Source organism: Melopsittacus undulatus, chromosome 7, assembly GCF_012275295.1.
Source record: "Melopsittacus undulatus isolate bMelUnd1 chromosome 7, bMelUnd1.mat.Z, whole genome shotgun sequence".
Classification (NCBI taxonomy): Eukaryota; Metazoa; Chordata; class Aves; order Psittaciformes; family Psittaculidae; genus Melopsittacus; species Melopsittacus undulatus.
This window is the reverse complement of record NC_047533.1, coordinates 27,717,093-27,734,718: the sequence shown is the minus strand read 5'-3', so window position 1 is coordinate 27,734,718 and position 17,626 is coordinate 27,717,093. Positions and strand designations below refer to the sequence as shown.

Below are 17,626 nucleotides of genomic sequence, written 5' to 3'. Positions count from 1 at the left end.
CGGGACAGGACAGGGGAAGAGACATTCAGCAACCACAGTGGGGAAAAAATAAGTGGCTGTCTGTATCATTTTGTCTGGATAATTTTCAAAACAATGAAGGTCCCCAGGCAGGAAACAGCCAATTCAAGACACTGATGCCAATCAAGTAGCAGTTTTTCCCTCCCCTTCTCTCAGCTACATACTCCTATGCGACTCTTCAGTGTGCCAATCAAGCTCACCAAACCTGTAGATAATTAACCCAAGCAAAAAAGAATAACAACCTTCTGTACATTAGCACAAGAAAGAGCAGAGGGCCAGCCCTTCTGACCACAGCAAGTCGTTAAATTGCTTTTGCTGTCTCATGAAAACAGTAAGCTAACACTCCAGGCAAAATTTTGTCCTACTTTCATATACTGAAGATCACATGGACACCTGAGAAAGGTGTGTGAAAGAGCAGGTCACAGAGCTATCATAGCTCTAAGTGTTACACAGAGAATTTTAAAAGGAAAGGAAGAAAGAGGTGAGGTATAAAAATCCAGACACAAAGCAATGCCAAAGAAAACTTGCAAGAAAATATGAAGAACTTCAGCATGCCTGAGCTGCCTTCTCTCAGCTTCAACAGCATACAAGTTTAGCTATGCTTCATTAAGATGCCCACAAAAATCTTTAAGTCACAGCACAAAAGCAAGCAATAAAACCTTGACTGCTTTTTGACACCACGGGAGCAGACTGGAATTAGAGGCCCAATTCCCAACAAATACTAACGGCAATCTTTTGCTTACCTATTCTTCGTATCTTTGAAAGCCTCTCTCCTGTTATAGGAGAAACACATGTAAGGAACCTTACAGCCTCACAGGCTTTGCTACATGTACTTTATTTTAAACATGCACTGAAACTATTATAAATATGAAACTAAGAATTTTTCTAGTATTAGGCAAGATGTTCAAACAAGTTTTTACATCAAGATGAACTAATGTGGCTTCAATTAATAAAGCTTTTGCACTTAGTATGCCTTCTTTGGTCTTACCTTTATATTAATTTCTATTAAGAATAAAATTAATCTCTCTAGTTCAAGAAATCCTCTTTCCAATTAATTCTTCCCATGTATCCCTTTTCACACTGATGCTCCCCCACCCCAGCATCCTCCAGGAAAGTATGGCAATACCTACACTGACTTCTAGGAAAAAAAGTTTTAAGAGTATTGTAAAATCAAATTATTATTTAACCAGTTATCAAAAAACTTTCAAGCATTATACCCCAGAAACTACTATCACACGAAAAAATCATAATGGCTGTGTCAGGAGAATATACTTCTGGAACACACTGCAAAAGGAAATTAGCTATAATAATATTTATCTTCTCCTCCTCACCAATATTTGATACATTTGAAACATGTAAGCCAGAGACATCAAGAACTCACAATATGCCAGATGCATTTTACTACCCAGATTAAACAAAGGAACCTGACCTGCTGAATGTCATTTTCTCCACCTGATTATGCCTGCAAATTAATGATACTGCAAAATGGTATTCCCAGAAGTTACTGAAAGTGCAATGCTCTATGGCTTTTTAGATCAATTTTCAAAGACTCTGTGACAGTATTTTTGAAAACCTACACAAACTAAAAACACTTAATATGACAGCAGAACAGATGGCTCAGAGACAGCCAGACTTAGACACACACTAAACTTAATAAATGAAAACGTGTGCTAATGAACACCTTGTTTTGGAAAATACATATGTACTTGAGTACAACCTGTAGCTATCTCCTTCCATCGAGAGCAATTTCAATGGTTTTAAATGCCCTTCTTTAAAAAGAGAATCACAGGCATTGGATGCTGGTAAAATGCAAGAAAAACGACCAACCCACCCCAGGTTTGTCCAGTTTACTAGTTATTTGGTTGTGAAAAGAAATATGTAAGGCCTCTGTGAAAAGATAAGCACAGCAAAAGATGAAAATGGAATTAATAAAAATAAATAAAAGTAAAAATAAAACTGTTATAGAACATGAAAATTATTTTGGCAGATCTGCAACCCCATACAAACCAAAGAATTTAACCCAAAGATGCCTGCTTGAAGTCTTTTCCTCATTAAATGACAGGACATTTCTAGGAAGATGGCTTAAGCGGTTTTAAAGGCTTATACTGATAACAGAATTCACCATAACCCAATTTCTCCAATGACTCATACAAAAAACTTGTACCCTTTCTTGGTTTGAATGTATCTAGTTGCAGCTCTCAAACTGACAGAAAAAGGAAGAAAAGAGATAGCTCAGAAATTGGTAAGTGGCTATTAAATGCACATGGACATCCCCTCACACACAGACACACACACAGACACCAGGTGGACAAACATATTGTACATGCTTTTAGAGATTTAATATTTTAATAACTGAGGCTTGGACCAAGTCCACTATGTTTTAACTGAGATCTCTACTAAAAAGAAACAGTACAAGACTGTTACTTCAAAAGTATTTCCTTTTGTTACTAGAATCAGTACCCCGAATTTGAAGGGCAGTTATAGTTTCCCTGCAACAAACTCTGAAAACATTGTTGGTTTGGTTTTCTTTTTAATCTTTCATTTCCATCTAAAGTTAAAAACTATCAGAGAGATTGGGTCTTTTTGTTTAAATTTTTGCAATTTCTCATTATACAGTATAGGTCACTAAGTACCATCAATATTAATCTTTCCTACACAGAGCTGTCTAATTCTACATGTAATTTCTCGATCTAGCCTTTCACTGTTAATTCCACTCCTCAAAGCTCTGATCATCTGCAAACATTCATGCAGCTCCCTCTGACTTCATGCAAAGTTTGACAGGAAATGTACTTACCAAGGCACGCTTCTCTGATGTGACTATCTTCAGAGTTTCTTACTCCTGGGTCTCAACTCAGGACTGGCAGAACCCTTCTAGTTCTCACTGGGTTTTTGACAGTTGAAGTGAGCATTTGCAAGATAGAGTCTCCAAATGGCTCCCAGATAGGCCAACATCAGCCAAAAGCCCGTCGAGTGTAAATGCTGTTTGCCAAACATTCTACTCAGTACTTCCAAATTTGCAGAAGACAAAGCTACCCATGGAAAGATCAACTTAAGAGCTAAAATTCACCCTAAGAGGTCTAAAACAATATGCAAGATAATCACCACAAGAGAGGGACACTCCTAGAATAGCAACAAAACCAGAAAAAATGAAAAAGAAAAAACAGAGGTCAATAATAAGAATTCTACTAGGAGGTCCCTGCAGAAGTGATTTACAAGCACATGATTTCCACCTTCTCCCTAGGTAATGCCTGTGAATAATCCTGCTCTTCTGATGCTTAAGTAGAGGGATGTTTCATTCAAAAAATAATTAGAAACTGTGAATGCTGAAGCAATTGGAAGGGTAAAGCTGCTCATTTAAGTATGCAGCAAGACCACAACAAGGACAAGTTAACAATCGGTATTTTTCAGACACAAGATGAAAAAACTAGGATACTCATTAAAACATCAAACAATCTTGCAATCTTGTTGTAAAAGGAAAAATCATTTTATCTTGAATTCCACACTACAGAATTGCTTTCGACTGGAGAGGATTTTTTTCTCTAGAAGAACATAAAAAATAGTAAAGGCAAAGGTAATTTCCCCCCCTGCAAGCTTCAAGAACAGCAATGAAGAAATTACTTCTTTAAATAAGCCAGGTGACAACACGAATTGTACTTTCACTTTTAAAGACATTTTAGTCTGGATAGGTCAGTCACAATTTACGCTATTATAAGTTACTAGATTTGTAGTTATGACATAAAACCAACTTATTTCCAGCTCTAGAGAGTTTTCCAAGTTAATGCATATACATAGTAGGAGAAAGGTACTGTTTACAGAATCCGAATGTCTGCTTTTCTTACCCTTACAAACAGCTGGTAAGGGTAAGGCCCATGACATTCCAGCCTACCTTATTTTTCAGATATATATATATATGGGCACTGAATGCGCTGAATAAAAGGTAAAAACCCACATTTTCTGAGACTGCAATCATTACAGGTGACTGGAATTTCAAAGTGAGATCCATCTTCCCTCCCAAATCAGACAGAATTTTACAACTGCCACCCTCTATCTCTTTGTTAAGATCTGATTCCAGAAAAGAAATCTGTCAAATATTTAGATATAATTTGCTTAAAGTCATTTAGATGTCCAGTATATATAGTTAGCTCAGAAACAAGTGCTTTGAAATATATGTAATATGCATTAAAAGTTCATCATAAATATTAACATAAAATTGAAATACTTTGGGGTTTTTTAACAGGTTTTAGATATCTCAACTAAATTTAGACATGCATTTATTAAGTCATCCCAAAAGTGGGGCCCACAGTATAATAACATTAGTCAGAAAACAAACAGTTATCTGGAAGGATAAGGCTTGCTCCAAATGATCTAGAGTGTAAAAAGAATTTTCAAAACTAAAAAAAAAAAAAAACAAACATTTTGAGATGAGTTTGGCAAGATGCAAAGAATCTTTTGCTACAGTTATTAACATTACTTTCAAATGAGCTCTGGACAGAGAAGCTCAAGTTCACTGCATCTATGCAGTTCTATGAACTGTGTAACAAAATTAATAGGTCACTATTAATAGAACACTTCTTACTATGCAGAAAGTTCGGAAAACAGAAGTTCCAAAAATTTAGGCACATCACAATCAAACAAGTTGCATAAGGCTGTCCAATAAGATGTTTCAGAAGTGTCAAGTCCCATAAAAAACAGATACAGGAGACTTCACTGTACTATATTCACAATAACCAAAACAGCTCCTTGCCTTGTATTTGTCCTCATATGAGGAAAACCAAGCACAGATTTTTTACCAGATTCACCTGGGAGTTATGCAAACACTGGAGCTTCATCTTTTTCTATCAGGAGACATTAGAGTAGGATGGAAGCACAAGAAATACTGCAAAGAGATCTGATACTGGCCTGTCAGTATCAACCTCTGCTTCTGGTTCTCATTTCATACTTGCTCCTGGTTTGAAAGGTTCATTTATGACGAGTGTAAAAATTTACGAGGATTTTGTGCTCACTCATTCAATGGGCATGTTTGAAATAGCTTAATTCAAGAAATAGAATAAAAGCAAAGCAACAACTGTCAGTATAAAGCAGTTCATCCAGAGCAGCAACATGTCCAAAACTCTCCAACAGAGGTAATCAGGGCTCTGAGGCTAGTTTCTTGTACTGACCATTATGAACAAACTGCTAGGCAAGAAATAAAATAAATTCTAAATATCTCAAGCATACCTACTCTTATTGATAGGTGACAGAAGGGGATTACATCAATGCTTCACAACAGCTTTTTCTAATCAAAAGTAAGCAAAGAATGTATTTTCAAACATGGAATCAGTATGTATCTGTGTTTAGTCTGATTAACTGGAACACAAAGTGGAAAATTCCAAGTCTCCATCGGGAGATGGGAGAGGACATTAGTTCTGACATGCAGACAAAATCTCTTTGATCTACCTGCCTGAACTTTTTCTGCAAAGGTTTTTCATTCACATGATCAGCTAATTTTTTTCTGGCTAGGGTAAGACAGTTCAACTATGAAACAAAATCACTTGTCATCATACGGAAGAGGGTATATAAACCTCAAGTGAGCTCTGTCCGATCCCAAACAATGCAGTGCTATGCATCAATTCTCACTGCTCCAGGCTAAGAGTGTGCTAGATTTATAAGTGTGTCCCAGAAATATCAAGGAGAAGCTGACAGCTCTCTCCACTTTTTGAAGTGCTCAAGGTAACATCAGCAAACATAGCCAGCACCTCAGGATAGATTAAACTTTTGAGACAGATGGTAGAACAGATATGGTCAGTTTTAAAGAACAATTCTGCTGAGTAATCAAGGCTTGAAGCCAGTAAGTTATTTTCCTTCCTCCTTAGGTATCATGCCTGAAACACAGAAAGGAAGGAAGAAAAAGAAATCAAGGAAGACGCCAGCTCACAAATTACAAGTGCAAAGGAGGTAACAAAAGTTGCAAGATATCAAGTCACAAAGCACAAAAGCTGATGAATCAAGAATGGCAGCAAGCTATCACAAAGCACCTGAGATGAAGGCCTTCAAAAACAGTGCCATTTTATGGAACAGAAAACAGATTTAGCCTAATAAATAGTCCTTAAGACACCGACTGAAAATCTGCACAAGAAACAGGAACAACCTGTATCAAAACCACTCAAGAAAAAAATTGGATTGTTTGGAGCACAGCATTTCAACTCTGTCACAGGCATCATAATAGCCACAAGAAGTCTTGCTTCTGCTCTGTTCTCAATGGTGCTCTTTCAAGAGAGTCAAAGCACTGTAAGAACATGGATATTCTGCTAGTCTAATAGGTTGAGTCCAAGGAGTGAGAAATTTTTTCATCTTCTAAACTATTTACACTAAGAAACAGTAAAATGACAGATACTGCTGAAGCCTGCATGAGTCTTTCACCACTGGAAAAATTAAAAACACAAACATCTATTTTGAAGAAGATTTTAAAAATTCCTGGCATTTCTGTTCTAAAATTCCTTTAGCTTTCTAAAAACACAACATTTAATAATGGTAGAGACTTCTTTGATGAAGTGTGCTTAAATTGTTTCAATCTACTTCTACTATATCCCTATTAAATACCTGTCTGATGATCGTCTTGACCAGCGTCCTCTGTCAGATTCTGCAAGAGAGTGGGAATGAAACAGTTTAACAAGATGGTGATCTTCATTGTTCAGCAATGTTTTTAATCTTTGATATTATTCATCTTAATTACTTAAGGATCCTCTAGCTAAAACTGCAGAGCCTTTGTGTTTCCAGTTCATATTAATCCAAGAAGTTACCCTTGTACATTTGTCTAAAAATGTTCAAGCATAATCTTAAATAAAAAAAAAACAAACCCGCAAAAATATTTTTCAAATCATTTAATCAAAAACGTATCAAACTATGTTTCAAAAGTGGAAATAACTATCCATAGGATGGGGAATTTTGCACTGTTGCGTTGAACAATTCCACTAATAAATGCAGTATTAGAAAGGCTGAGTTTACAACACAAATGGCTTTAAGGATAAACATTTGTTCTAAAGAAAACTGATTAAAACCCAACTGAAAACTTTTCCATTAAATTTGCAGTGTGCACACAAAAGCTATATCAGCATTTCCAGCTATGGCCACCATAAAACAAATGTAAACGCACAGCAGACAAGCAGAGACAATCTTCAAAAATAAAAAAATCCTGTTTCACTCTTTGCATGGCTGTAAGAGGAAAGCTTGTCCATTCAGGAGGTTTTCCAAAAGAACTATGAGAAGCTGGATAATGATGATGATTACTATTATTTGACATATCTAGGAAAACTTCTTCTGTGGAGATATCATTTAAATTCAATGCTGCAGTGAACAGTGCTGAACTCCACTTTGATCCCCAGTGTATAATCTTCCACGTGTTCCTAGTACTATTTATTTCTTAGCAGATTCAAAACCTACAGCCCTCTCATGCAAAAATACAGTCATAACTTTTGAAAGTGTAATCATTTAATGATTTCAATCACAAAACATTCTGGCCTAAAGCCTCAGCTATTCTGCTAAGAGAAAACGGCAAGTCATTACCAGCCTATTGAGGGTGTGGTAAATCTTGTGAATATTTGCCAGTGTTGATAGGTGAGAATTCAGTTGAAAATCTAGAGGGGACAAAAAAAAAAAAAAAAAAATGGTAAGATAAGTTTTAAATTCTCTCATTTCCAGATGCAGCAACTGAGATCTTTGTATCTTCTGGTCATTTAAGAAAAACATCACAGGACTAGCAAGTAAAAGCCACCTCCACACTTTTTCAGCATCAACATTTTCAACGTAAGTGGATTAAGTGAAACCTGCAAAAAACATCCTAGATATGTATATCTTCGTATGGCATGGATCACCCTCAGCAAAACAGAGCTATGGCCAACTCTATCCAAATATAAAATTATATTAAAAATAAATATTTACTATTTTTTCCTTTAAATTGGGAATCATTCTAATTTCCATGCTACTTAGTCCTTCTGTTCCATCTATTCCAAATCAATCTAAATACCATGTAATATCCTAAAATCCTTACTAAAAATGCTAGGGTTTTTTTAAAGCTGATTTTATTAATACACATGTACCTGCCTTTATACTAATTTACTTGCAAAATTAAGTGACTGGAATGCGCTTACACTGTTGAAATATGACGGTTGTATAATGAAGCAAAGGTTGTAATACAGCAGCTGTTAGGCTGAGAGCCAATAAAAACCTAAAATACAATATTCTAACACTTGATGAAAGAAGCCATAGCATATATGTTAACTTTGCTCCCATTTTCCTAAAATAAAACACTTCAGTTTGCTGCAGTTACAAAAATGACAAACTAATTTTTCTCTAGTCTTTTAAATCCCTTACTTTTTACAAGAAGTGTTGAGGACAAAAATAGATAATAAGTAATGCATGAACACATCACAGATGATTCAGCCAGAGAGCATACAAACCAACAAGAAACTCGGAAGCTGTACATAGACCAGCTGACAGGGATCACAGACAGAAAACTACTATATAGCATTAAACTAAATTAGCTACCTCACTAGAACTTGTGTGCAAGAACACTCAAATTAAATAGAGACTATTTACTATATGGCAAGCAAAATATTTCAAGCAAAATTATTCCATAAATGAAAAGCTGTACGTGCAGAGTGTCACCAGCCAGTTAATGCATTAAAGCATTTCTACTGGGAAAAAATGAATTGGTTTTGCCCAGTAACTGATACAAGATGCAAGTAAGGTCACAAACATAATTCCCACATTTTCAGCCTTAGCATTTCAAACAAAGGCTCTCAAAATACACTTCAGATGACCCAGAATCTAAGGATAAACACAAGTAATCATTAAATATCAGATCCCCAAATCAGTGAACCAAACTGCTATGAAGTTAACAAGTGCATCTCAAGGAACTGCCTGCTGTAAGAGCAGTTCTTCTACAAATTGTTGGGGAATTCTCTTGTCACAGTGAATAAAACAAAATTTCAAAAGATACTCTGTAGCTAATATAGTAAATTAAATTTATGGTTCCTAAAGGTATCATGTCACTAATCGCTACCCATTTTTTAATGTATTGTCCCCAATTCACCACCACAACAATACAATTTCTCTAAGTCAGAAGTGCCATATAGATAAGTACATCTAAAGCTGAATGTGCTTATCTGTATGAAGACAATCCAGGTCTTCTTACAAAGATATGAAAGGAAGATCTGCATTAAGTGCTCAATAAAGTGCCATCTTTGCTAGCCAAACAACATTAAGTAGAACTATTCTGCAGAAAATCAACCCTGACTTTCTTAGCCAGCCTTCAATTCAACAAAGGAATTCTAAAAAACAAAAATAAAAGGGGGTGGGAACAGAAAAGCCATTCTGAGAAGGGCAAAGATTAACAGGTAACATTTATGGATTTATTTTGGTAACTGCCAGACCAAACTAAGTTTTCTGGAACATGAATTTTAAAATTCCCCTTTTTGCTCAGCCTAAAATCTACAAAGAACATGAATCTTTAGAGAAAGCAATTATACCTGGAAGCAACAAGCCGAAAATGTTGAGCAAATGCTTTATTCTAAGCTAATATTAAATGGTCATTTTAGATGGTACCCTTAAAAACAATATAAAAGTATTTTGAAGTTAGGCTTATGTGTATTATGTATCACCTTTGAAATACAGCATTCCTAGGCACTTCAAAACACATCATTCATACCAGTACACTTCACACATCCACTGGAAATATCCTTACAGTTTTAAGCTGTTACTTCAAAAATAGGTTACATAATCATGATGGACTGGGAGGGGTTACACAAATATATTTTACAGCTCTTGTACAAGTGTCACACCTTAGTCCACAAAGACTGGTTTATCTGTATGAATACAGAGGACCAGAGTCCAAAGCTTTCTTCCACAGGGGAAGCTTGCAAACTAAGGATATATCCAAAAATCAAGAAACAGATTTCTTTTACAGTACCTGTTATAAAAGCAAATGCAAGTAGCCAATGAGCTAGGGGAGTTAAACTACAGCTCAGGTCACCTCCTGAACTGGTCAGCGCTTGCTGTATCTATACTGCAAGGAAGATACACCAAGTATCCTATGCCATTGAAAAGGCATATTTTTAAAGCTTTTTTTTAAGAAACAGAACCTGAAAAAAATACCTCCTGTGCTTAAATAACACCTTCTTGAAAAGCAGCAAAGGGACAATGGCACAGTCAACATGAGAAGGAAGTGATTCAACATCATATGCTTCAGCAACATGATCTCTTCCCTCCACCTCCCCAGCTTCTATGCTTGCTTCTGCAGCCTCCACGTTATGCCTGCCAACCCCTTTGGTCAGCCCACCACCCCAGGAATTTTATCCACAAAAAGTACAAACCAACCAACCCTGACAGCTCAGGGGTCTGAAGCAGATCACCAAGGAGACTTAACTCCTGGTAAGCAGTTAGAGCAAGAAACAAGAAAGGTCCTCCAAAGTGGGAGCAAAACAGTCCCTAATGGCAGCAGCAATGTGTTAAATCAACTATCCACTCAAGCCGCCTGTCAGAAGGATCCATTACATGAAGCTACACACTCAACAGCTGGTTGTATGAGCTTTACATGACAAAAGCCATCAGGTGTGAAGCTATTTTTCATCTAAATACAAGAACTGGTGAGAAAATATTTTGGTTTGTTGTTTTTTTTTTCCTGCAAAAAACTATTTCATAGCAAGGTACCATACAGTTTATTGACCTGGGATGAGAAGAAAGAGAACAGCTCACTTCATGAATACTGAAGAGATGTGCTAGAACATTTGCTATGATTTTAAGAGCTGTATGTCAAAAAAAAGCATACATATTTTGTTGATTAATTTTTATGCATATGTTAGCTTATCTTTAGCAAGGATTGATGGAAAGGAAATTTCAAATACTTTGCAATAACTCAGAATGGCTAAAAAAAAAAAAAAAAACAAAAAAAAAAACCCTCAACAAAAAGAACTGCCACAGCCAACCTAGTATCATGGAATTTAATCCCTGTCCACATTCAGTCAACTCTTAAGCGTTAAAGTCTGGTTAGTCAATTAGTCACTTTCATATACAATTTAAAACTAAAGAGCAAACAGTTTAAAATAACCTTTAAAACATTCTAGATTAACGTTTACATGCTACAGACCTGCCAGTTACATAGAGGCAAAAGAAACAACAGCTAGCAGTTGGGCTTGCTTCCATAGCAAACTACACAAACATCTTTTTACACCCCCTCATTGAGACAAACATAGAAAATACAGGGAACAAACAAAAACCTGACTATATCTGAAATATAAGAAAATTATACAGGTGAACTGAATTTGAATACTCTCCCACCTGAAACGAAAAAACTTTAAAGGTCAAGTCCATTTATTTTTATTGGAGGAAATAATGTGTTGTCAAACTACTCAAATTAAGCCACAAATGAATGACTGAAAAAAAGAGTATTTCTGCCTGCGCGCCTCCTCACACATAGACATGTACATGCCTGAATAAAAACTTTAACTTCGTTTCTACTGTCAAAATTATCACTTTAAAGCTTGGACAAAACATGGCTCCAGGGTGCACTGCAATCTACTAAAGAACTAGTAAAAAATTAACAATAGCACTAAACCAGATCAGCAGCTATAGTGAAGTTTCCTTTAAAAGTTTCTAGATTATTTTTCTGAGCAAATATAAAAATACATAAAATCTCACAGTAACAGTAGGTCTAAAAATACTTCTCCTAAACAGACGTGCCATGTAAATGCTAGATATACAACTCTGTATTAACTATGGAAACAGTTGTAGTGGCAATTTTCATTACTGCTAAGATATATCTGACTTGGTACAAGTATCATGGGTAATCTCCTGTTACCTTCTCAGGAAAAAAAATACTTCTCAGAAAATACATACTAGACAGACTCATCCCTGAAAATTAAAATTGAATGTTTATGGTTTTACTTTCATTTAATGGCCTTCCTTGGCTTCAAATAACAGAACTGGAGAAAACTTGTAGTATGACTAGAAATAGCTCAAAATACTGACTTTTTAATTAGTTTTAAATAAACTTTACTTATCCATAAAAGAATCATTTAATCTTCTATGAACTAAACTATTTCATGCTCTGTAGACTACTTACTGACTTATCCTAGGAGTAAGACAATTTATATTGATTAATGAACTCAGAATTTCAGATCTGAAACCTGCATTTGCTGAAAGCCTTCAATACTTATGTTAAGGAAGCAGAATTTCTTTTTCAATACTATAGGAAGAAAACAAAAGAAAAATGTGCGTCAGTATTATTTTCATATACACAAAAATATCACAACACACTTTAAAAGTGAGATCCCCAAACTGCAGTACAGAGCAGCTAGGAGCTGACTCTGCATCCCTGTCAAAGACAGGATTAAGAATTCATTTCCAACGTGTCTGTGGCTGAATCTGCACAGGCAACGACATCCTTTCGCAGGGCAGCCTGCAGGAGAGATGTCTCTCAGTCCATCATGCAAGAGCAAGCAGGCAGGCAAGGGGAAGCAGAGAACAGGCTTGAAAAGCAGGGTCTCCCTTGATCTGATGGGGTTAAACATGCCTCAGAAAATAAGGCAAATAAAAGTGAATTCCAGCTTGAACAGTAAGGGCATGCAATAAATGGGATGCTACATCCTGGTTTCAGGAGCAACAGGACCCAACCATTAACACTAAAGACATGGTGCTGCAGGACATTTCTTCTGCATACACATGCATGCAGAGCTGCACCAAGCTCAAAGCTACTGCTGACACCAGCAGTATTCAAACCCACAGCTTAAAATCAGTGTACACTTTCCAAACACAACAGCCTAAAATGTTCTGAAGCAAAACACAGAGTGATTCAAGCTATTGCAAAATAAACACAAAAAAAACGAACCTAAACACCAAAATGTGGTTGAAATGATAAACACACTAAAAAACACAGTTTAGGCAAACATTCACATTCAACTCTCAGTACCACATGCAACCAGTCACTCACTTTATCTGAAACAAAATATTTTAAAATTACTTCATGGTACATAGATAGGGAAAGCCATTAATCGTTCCCCCACACACACACAGGAACAAATCCTTATTCTACCCAGGTATTTTTAAAGTACCCTAACCTGAAGGCTTGTTTAGAAAGAGAACTACTGCAGTTTAAAATCAATTGAGAATTCTAGAGCAAATTAAGCAGTTAAAAAGTCCTGTAACTGTTATTTTAAACGCATTTTTGTGTATCTTAAATGGGCTCTGAACAAGAGAGCCTATAGGATGAAAAACCCTGCATACTGGCTCATGGGGTTTTTAAGGCTTGGGGATTTGGAGTGGGTTTTTCTTTTCTTTGGAGGCATGCTGGTTGTGTGTTTTGTTTTTTTTTATAGACAAGACCTAACACTAAATGTATTTCTTGTGCAAAACATCTGTTTCTGTTGCTGCAAATACCGCTTGTGTACCTACTAAATGTATTGGATAAGTGTTCCTAATGAAGATTCTTGCCAGAAAGCTACAGCAACCAGCCACAGTTGGAAAAGAAGGAGTGAAAGCAGTGAATAATCACAGCTAATTGAAATCTATTTCTAAAGCATGTATTACCAAATCAAACAGCATTTCAGTGATTCTGTGTTACTTGGACATTGAACACTCTTTCAGCCTACAATTCAAGAACGTAAGAAGTTGAGCCACAAAACATTTAATACAGAACTAATTTTACACCCATTTGATGAAAAGTGTTTATCCAGTCTCTTACTCTACCACCAAATTAATTCAAAAAAGAATCAGCAAGTTAGTTCTGCATTATTGGCTGCTATGGCCTGAGAGTCATTTGCCAGCACTACTCTTCACTTCATGCCAGATTAGGTGTCATCTGGCATCCTACAAAGGGCAGAAAGCTAATAAAAACTTTGCATCTCATGCTCCAGCTAATTCAGCAGAAATGTAACCCTGTCAAGTACGCACTACTAGGGTGTCGAGCACTATGCCCATCTAGTATACATCACGATGGATCTGCATCAGCCTAGGAACAGCTATGCCAGTCAAAAGTATTACTGCCCCAGCTGTTTGCTTCTTCCTCACTGCCAAAAGTTACTGACCCCACAATCCTGCCAGCAGTACAGGTTGTGGGCATTCCCTAATCCACTTCAGACAAAAAAAATCAACCCTGTCAGTTTAGACACCTTAAGTAAGCAACCAGAGCTTGCCTAGATATATTTGACTGAGTGAATTAGAGAGCACCTACAAACCATTTTACAGTAAAGAAAAGGAAGGAGTAATCTACAGCTAATGGGCAGTAATGAGCAGCTGCAGCAGACAGTCCTAGAGTCTGTGCAGCCACACATCTACATCAAGAGACACAGAAGCATGTGTCACACCAGCTGGTTCCCGTGGGCAAGCTAAAGCCTTGTAGCTCTAACAACTATATATATATATATATATATATATATATATATAAAACTGATCAAACTGGTAGCTATTTCCATCTCTTATTGAATCAAAAGTGAAAACTAAGTTTAACCTCAGACATGTGATTTTAAATAAAACAACTTAATTGCACGACATAAAAAAAAAATGCTGGCACATTTAAAATAAGGGTTCATCTGGAAAGCCCTGCTAGTAGTCTTACTGTAGAAGAAATAACCACACTATTAAATGCTCTAATATTTAAATGGCATACCAGAGTGGTACATTTTCATGGGATGAACCACACTTCCTAGTGCAATGCTCTTTGGCAAGCACAGGACAGGCAAATCAAGTAAGTTCTCCTCTGCTGCTTGAAGACACAAACAAAACTAGGAAATAATGCTATGAAAAAGCTCAAAGTATTTGTTTTCAGTCTCTCCAAAGTATGGGGGGAAAAGTAAAGAAAACACGGGATTAATAATTCACTTAGCATAAAAGCCACTCAGACAAAAATAAATTTAAATCAAGTGCTGTGATTAAACAAATTAAAACTCATCCTGATAGAAAAGAATGAAGAGAAGCACTAAAAGGAAGGCTGTTTACATGTCTAATTCAGCTTATTGAATGGCCTGCTGTAGAGAAGATATTTCCAATTATCATTATCAGAGTTGCCAAAAAATTTTAAGCAAATGTTTGCAATGGGAAAAAAGGAAAACTTTGTGTTTCTGATGTAACGTGAAAAGTGTAAACTCAGTCTCAGAAAGTAAAATTGAGACTGAGAAAAAATACGGTAATGCAGTTTATATTGTGAGAACAGGTAAGAATCTAAGAAGGCTCAAAAGAAATGTTCAGTCAAGAGACAATCATACCAACTTCTGCATGTGTTAAGAAATGTCACAAACACTTCCTGTTTCACGCATTTAAATCAATGAGGAATAAAAATAACTACTATGAAGATACAGATAATTAAGTTACTTAATCGAGGAAAATATTCCTATTTAAAATAAACATATACACAAGGCCATGAACTGCCCCCCTTCTCCCTTCCACCAAAAAAAAAAAAGTATTGAAGTGGAAGGTCCAGTCATTCCAAGGGACGTTTTTAAACAGAAGCCAGTAACAGCTGAAGGCTGAGAAACGGCACTGTTGTTTTCTGCAGAGAAATTACATATATATATATAAAAAAATAATCACCACATAGCCTTAACATCCTACACCAGGGAGCACTGCAATATTTGTAACTGTAGCTTACACGTATATAACGAAGGCCCACACCTTTTCTTTTTTTTTGGTCAGGGCACATGACAAAAGACACTGAACAGAAGGAATTTTCTAGAAAAATTACCCATTTCCATCATGAGGCAGTTATTTGCACTGTAATAACAGCCTTAACCACCAACATATAATGATCCCTAAATATAAAGGTAAAATAAAGCAGAACCACTAAAGAAATTACATAACATTGTGAGTTAAAGCCTTTAGCAGGCTGCCCCATCCAATCTCTCATTTTGAAAAACACAGGACTCAAGCAAATCCAGGCCTTATGCAGCATTTCTTTCCATAATTGCTTTCAGGACTTCGTCCAAAAGTCAGACCATCATTCATTAACGTACGATCAAAGCTTCAATTTTCATTATCTTTCCCATAAGCAAGTTCTGCAGTAATAAAGCGTGTCTCAGAGCTGCAACTCCTCGCACAGTGAGAACACGTCCCTGGGAGATTTCACAGGAAACGGGAACACCGCTGCACCCGGGATGACAGCCTTGTCTCTCCGGCGGGGGGGACGGCGCGAGTTCCCGAGCCCCGCGCAGGTGTGCAATCCCCCTACGCCAGGAGACCTACCCACGGTCCCGCCTGCTCCGAAACCGGAGCCAAGAAATACGCTACAGAGACAAAGCCCTCCCTACGCACCTCCAGAACAGGCGGCGTGACCCCGCACTCCTGCCCCACCTTCCCCCCGCCCCGCAGCTGAGGGCTTTGCCCTGGGCCGCGTCCTGCCCACGGCGGAGAGGAGGGAGTGAGGATGAAGCAACCCCTCCCGGTTCCAGCCCTCCGGGGGCTCTCGCCGACCGCCGGGTACCGGGCAGCAACTGTCCCTGCCGCGCGGGGCGGGGCAGAGTGAAGCGCCGCCGCGGTGCCTGCTGGGAGTTGTAGTTCCTCCCTCCACCGCCCCCAGCCGTGCCGCGCAGGGCAGTCGCAGGAGAGACTCTACCTCCCACAATGCGCCGCGGCACCCATTCCCCTTCACAGCCCGCTTCTCCTGCACCGGCCCGGCGGAATCCGCTAAACAAACCACCACCCACCTCCCCACACAAGCACACGTACATGGCTCCCACCCGCCGAGGCGGCCGGGCACCCCCGCAGCCCCGCGCCCACCCTCCGCTCTGCAGCGTGGCTCCCTCGCAGTCAGCCACGAAGGCCGGCCGCGGCCTCACCCGCTCACGAGCCGGGTCGGGGAAACTGCGTCACACCCTCCGCTGTCTGCCCCCGGCCCCGCCGGCCCTGCTGCCCTCGCCCGCCGCAGCAGGGGCCGCCCCTGTCCAGCCCCTCCCGCCCCCCCAGAGCAGCCCGCTGAGGGCCGCGGGGCACCTGCTATCCCCACGGGGCCGCCGCTCCCAGGTGCGCGCACCGCCTCGCTCCCTGCCAGCTCCGCACCCGCAGGCCTGACGCCCTCGGCCGTCACCGGGAGCCCCAGCGGCGCGTTCGGCCGAGCCTCCTCGGTGAGGGGCAGGAGAAACCGCTCCCACCCGGGCGGCAGCGCCCGCCGGTGGAAAAAAAACAGGCCGGTGGCGCCGCCGGTGGGCGGGCGGGAGAGAGCGCGTGGCCCGGCCCCGCCGCTACTCACTGACAGCGGCGGCATCCGAGTGCATTTTCGTGCGGCGCACACACTGCACTGCCCTGCCCGGCCCGGCTCCCGCTGCCCTCTCCCAATCACAGAGCCTAAGCACGGACACCTCCCGCCCCGCCCACCGGCGGCACCCATTGGCTCGGGCTGCCCGGAGGGGCCGCACATCCTGCTCCCCTACTGCACGAGGCTCCTGCCACTCTCCCTCTGCCTGTCCCACACCGCCTTTCCCCCGCTCCCGAGCTCCCATTGGGAGGGAGGCCTGGCAGGCCCCGCCCTCCCTGCTTTCCGACTGGTCTTTGTAGGTGACAGTCGTCCCCGGCCTTGAAAGCGCGTGCAGAGAACACCACTTCGTGTCACCCGTGGCTCTGATTGGCTACCAAGGCCCAGGGCCGCGCC

General features: G+C 39.4%; 1 protein-coding gene across 8 annotated transcripts in view; it reads right to left on the bottom strand.

The window, feature by feature from the left end:
* The window catches only part of DCUN1D4 (defective in cullin neddylation 1 domain containing 4), a 41,543-nt gene extending 24,228 nt beyond the window's left edge, over nt 1–17,315 (bottom strand). The window contains exons 1-4 of one of the 8 annotated variants that reach the window (XM_005149088.3): nt 17,228–17,315; nt 7,561–7,631; nt 6,598–6,637; nt 762–791 (exon numbers count right to left, since the gene is read on the bottom strand). In XM_005149088.3, the coding sequence (XP_005149145.1) occupies nt 762–791; nt 6,598–6,637; nt 7,561–7,631; nt 17,228–17,252 (166 nt within the window). In that variant the 5' untranslated portion in view covers nt 17,253–17,315. Of the gene's footprint in view, nt 1–761; nt 792–6,597; nt 6,638–7,560; nt 7,632–16,293; nt 16,447–16,971; nt 17,198–17,227 lie in introns of those variants that run through there. The other 7 variants (XM_034064672.1, XM_034064673.1, XM_031048905.2 and 4 more) reach the window with 7 other exon arrangements.
* Nucleotides 17,316–17,626: the final 311 nt, after the last annotated feature.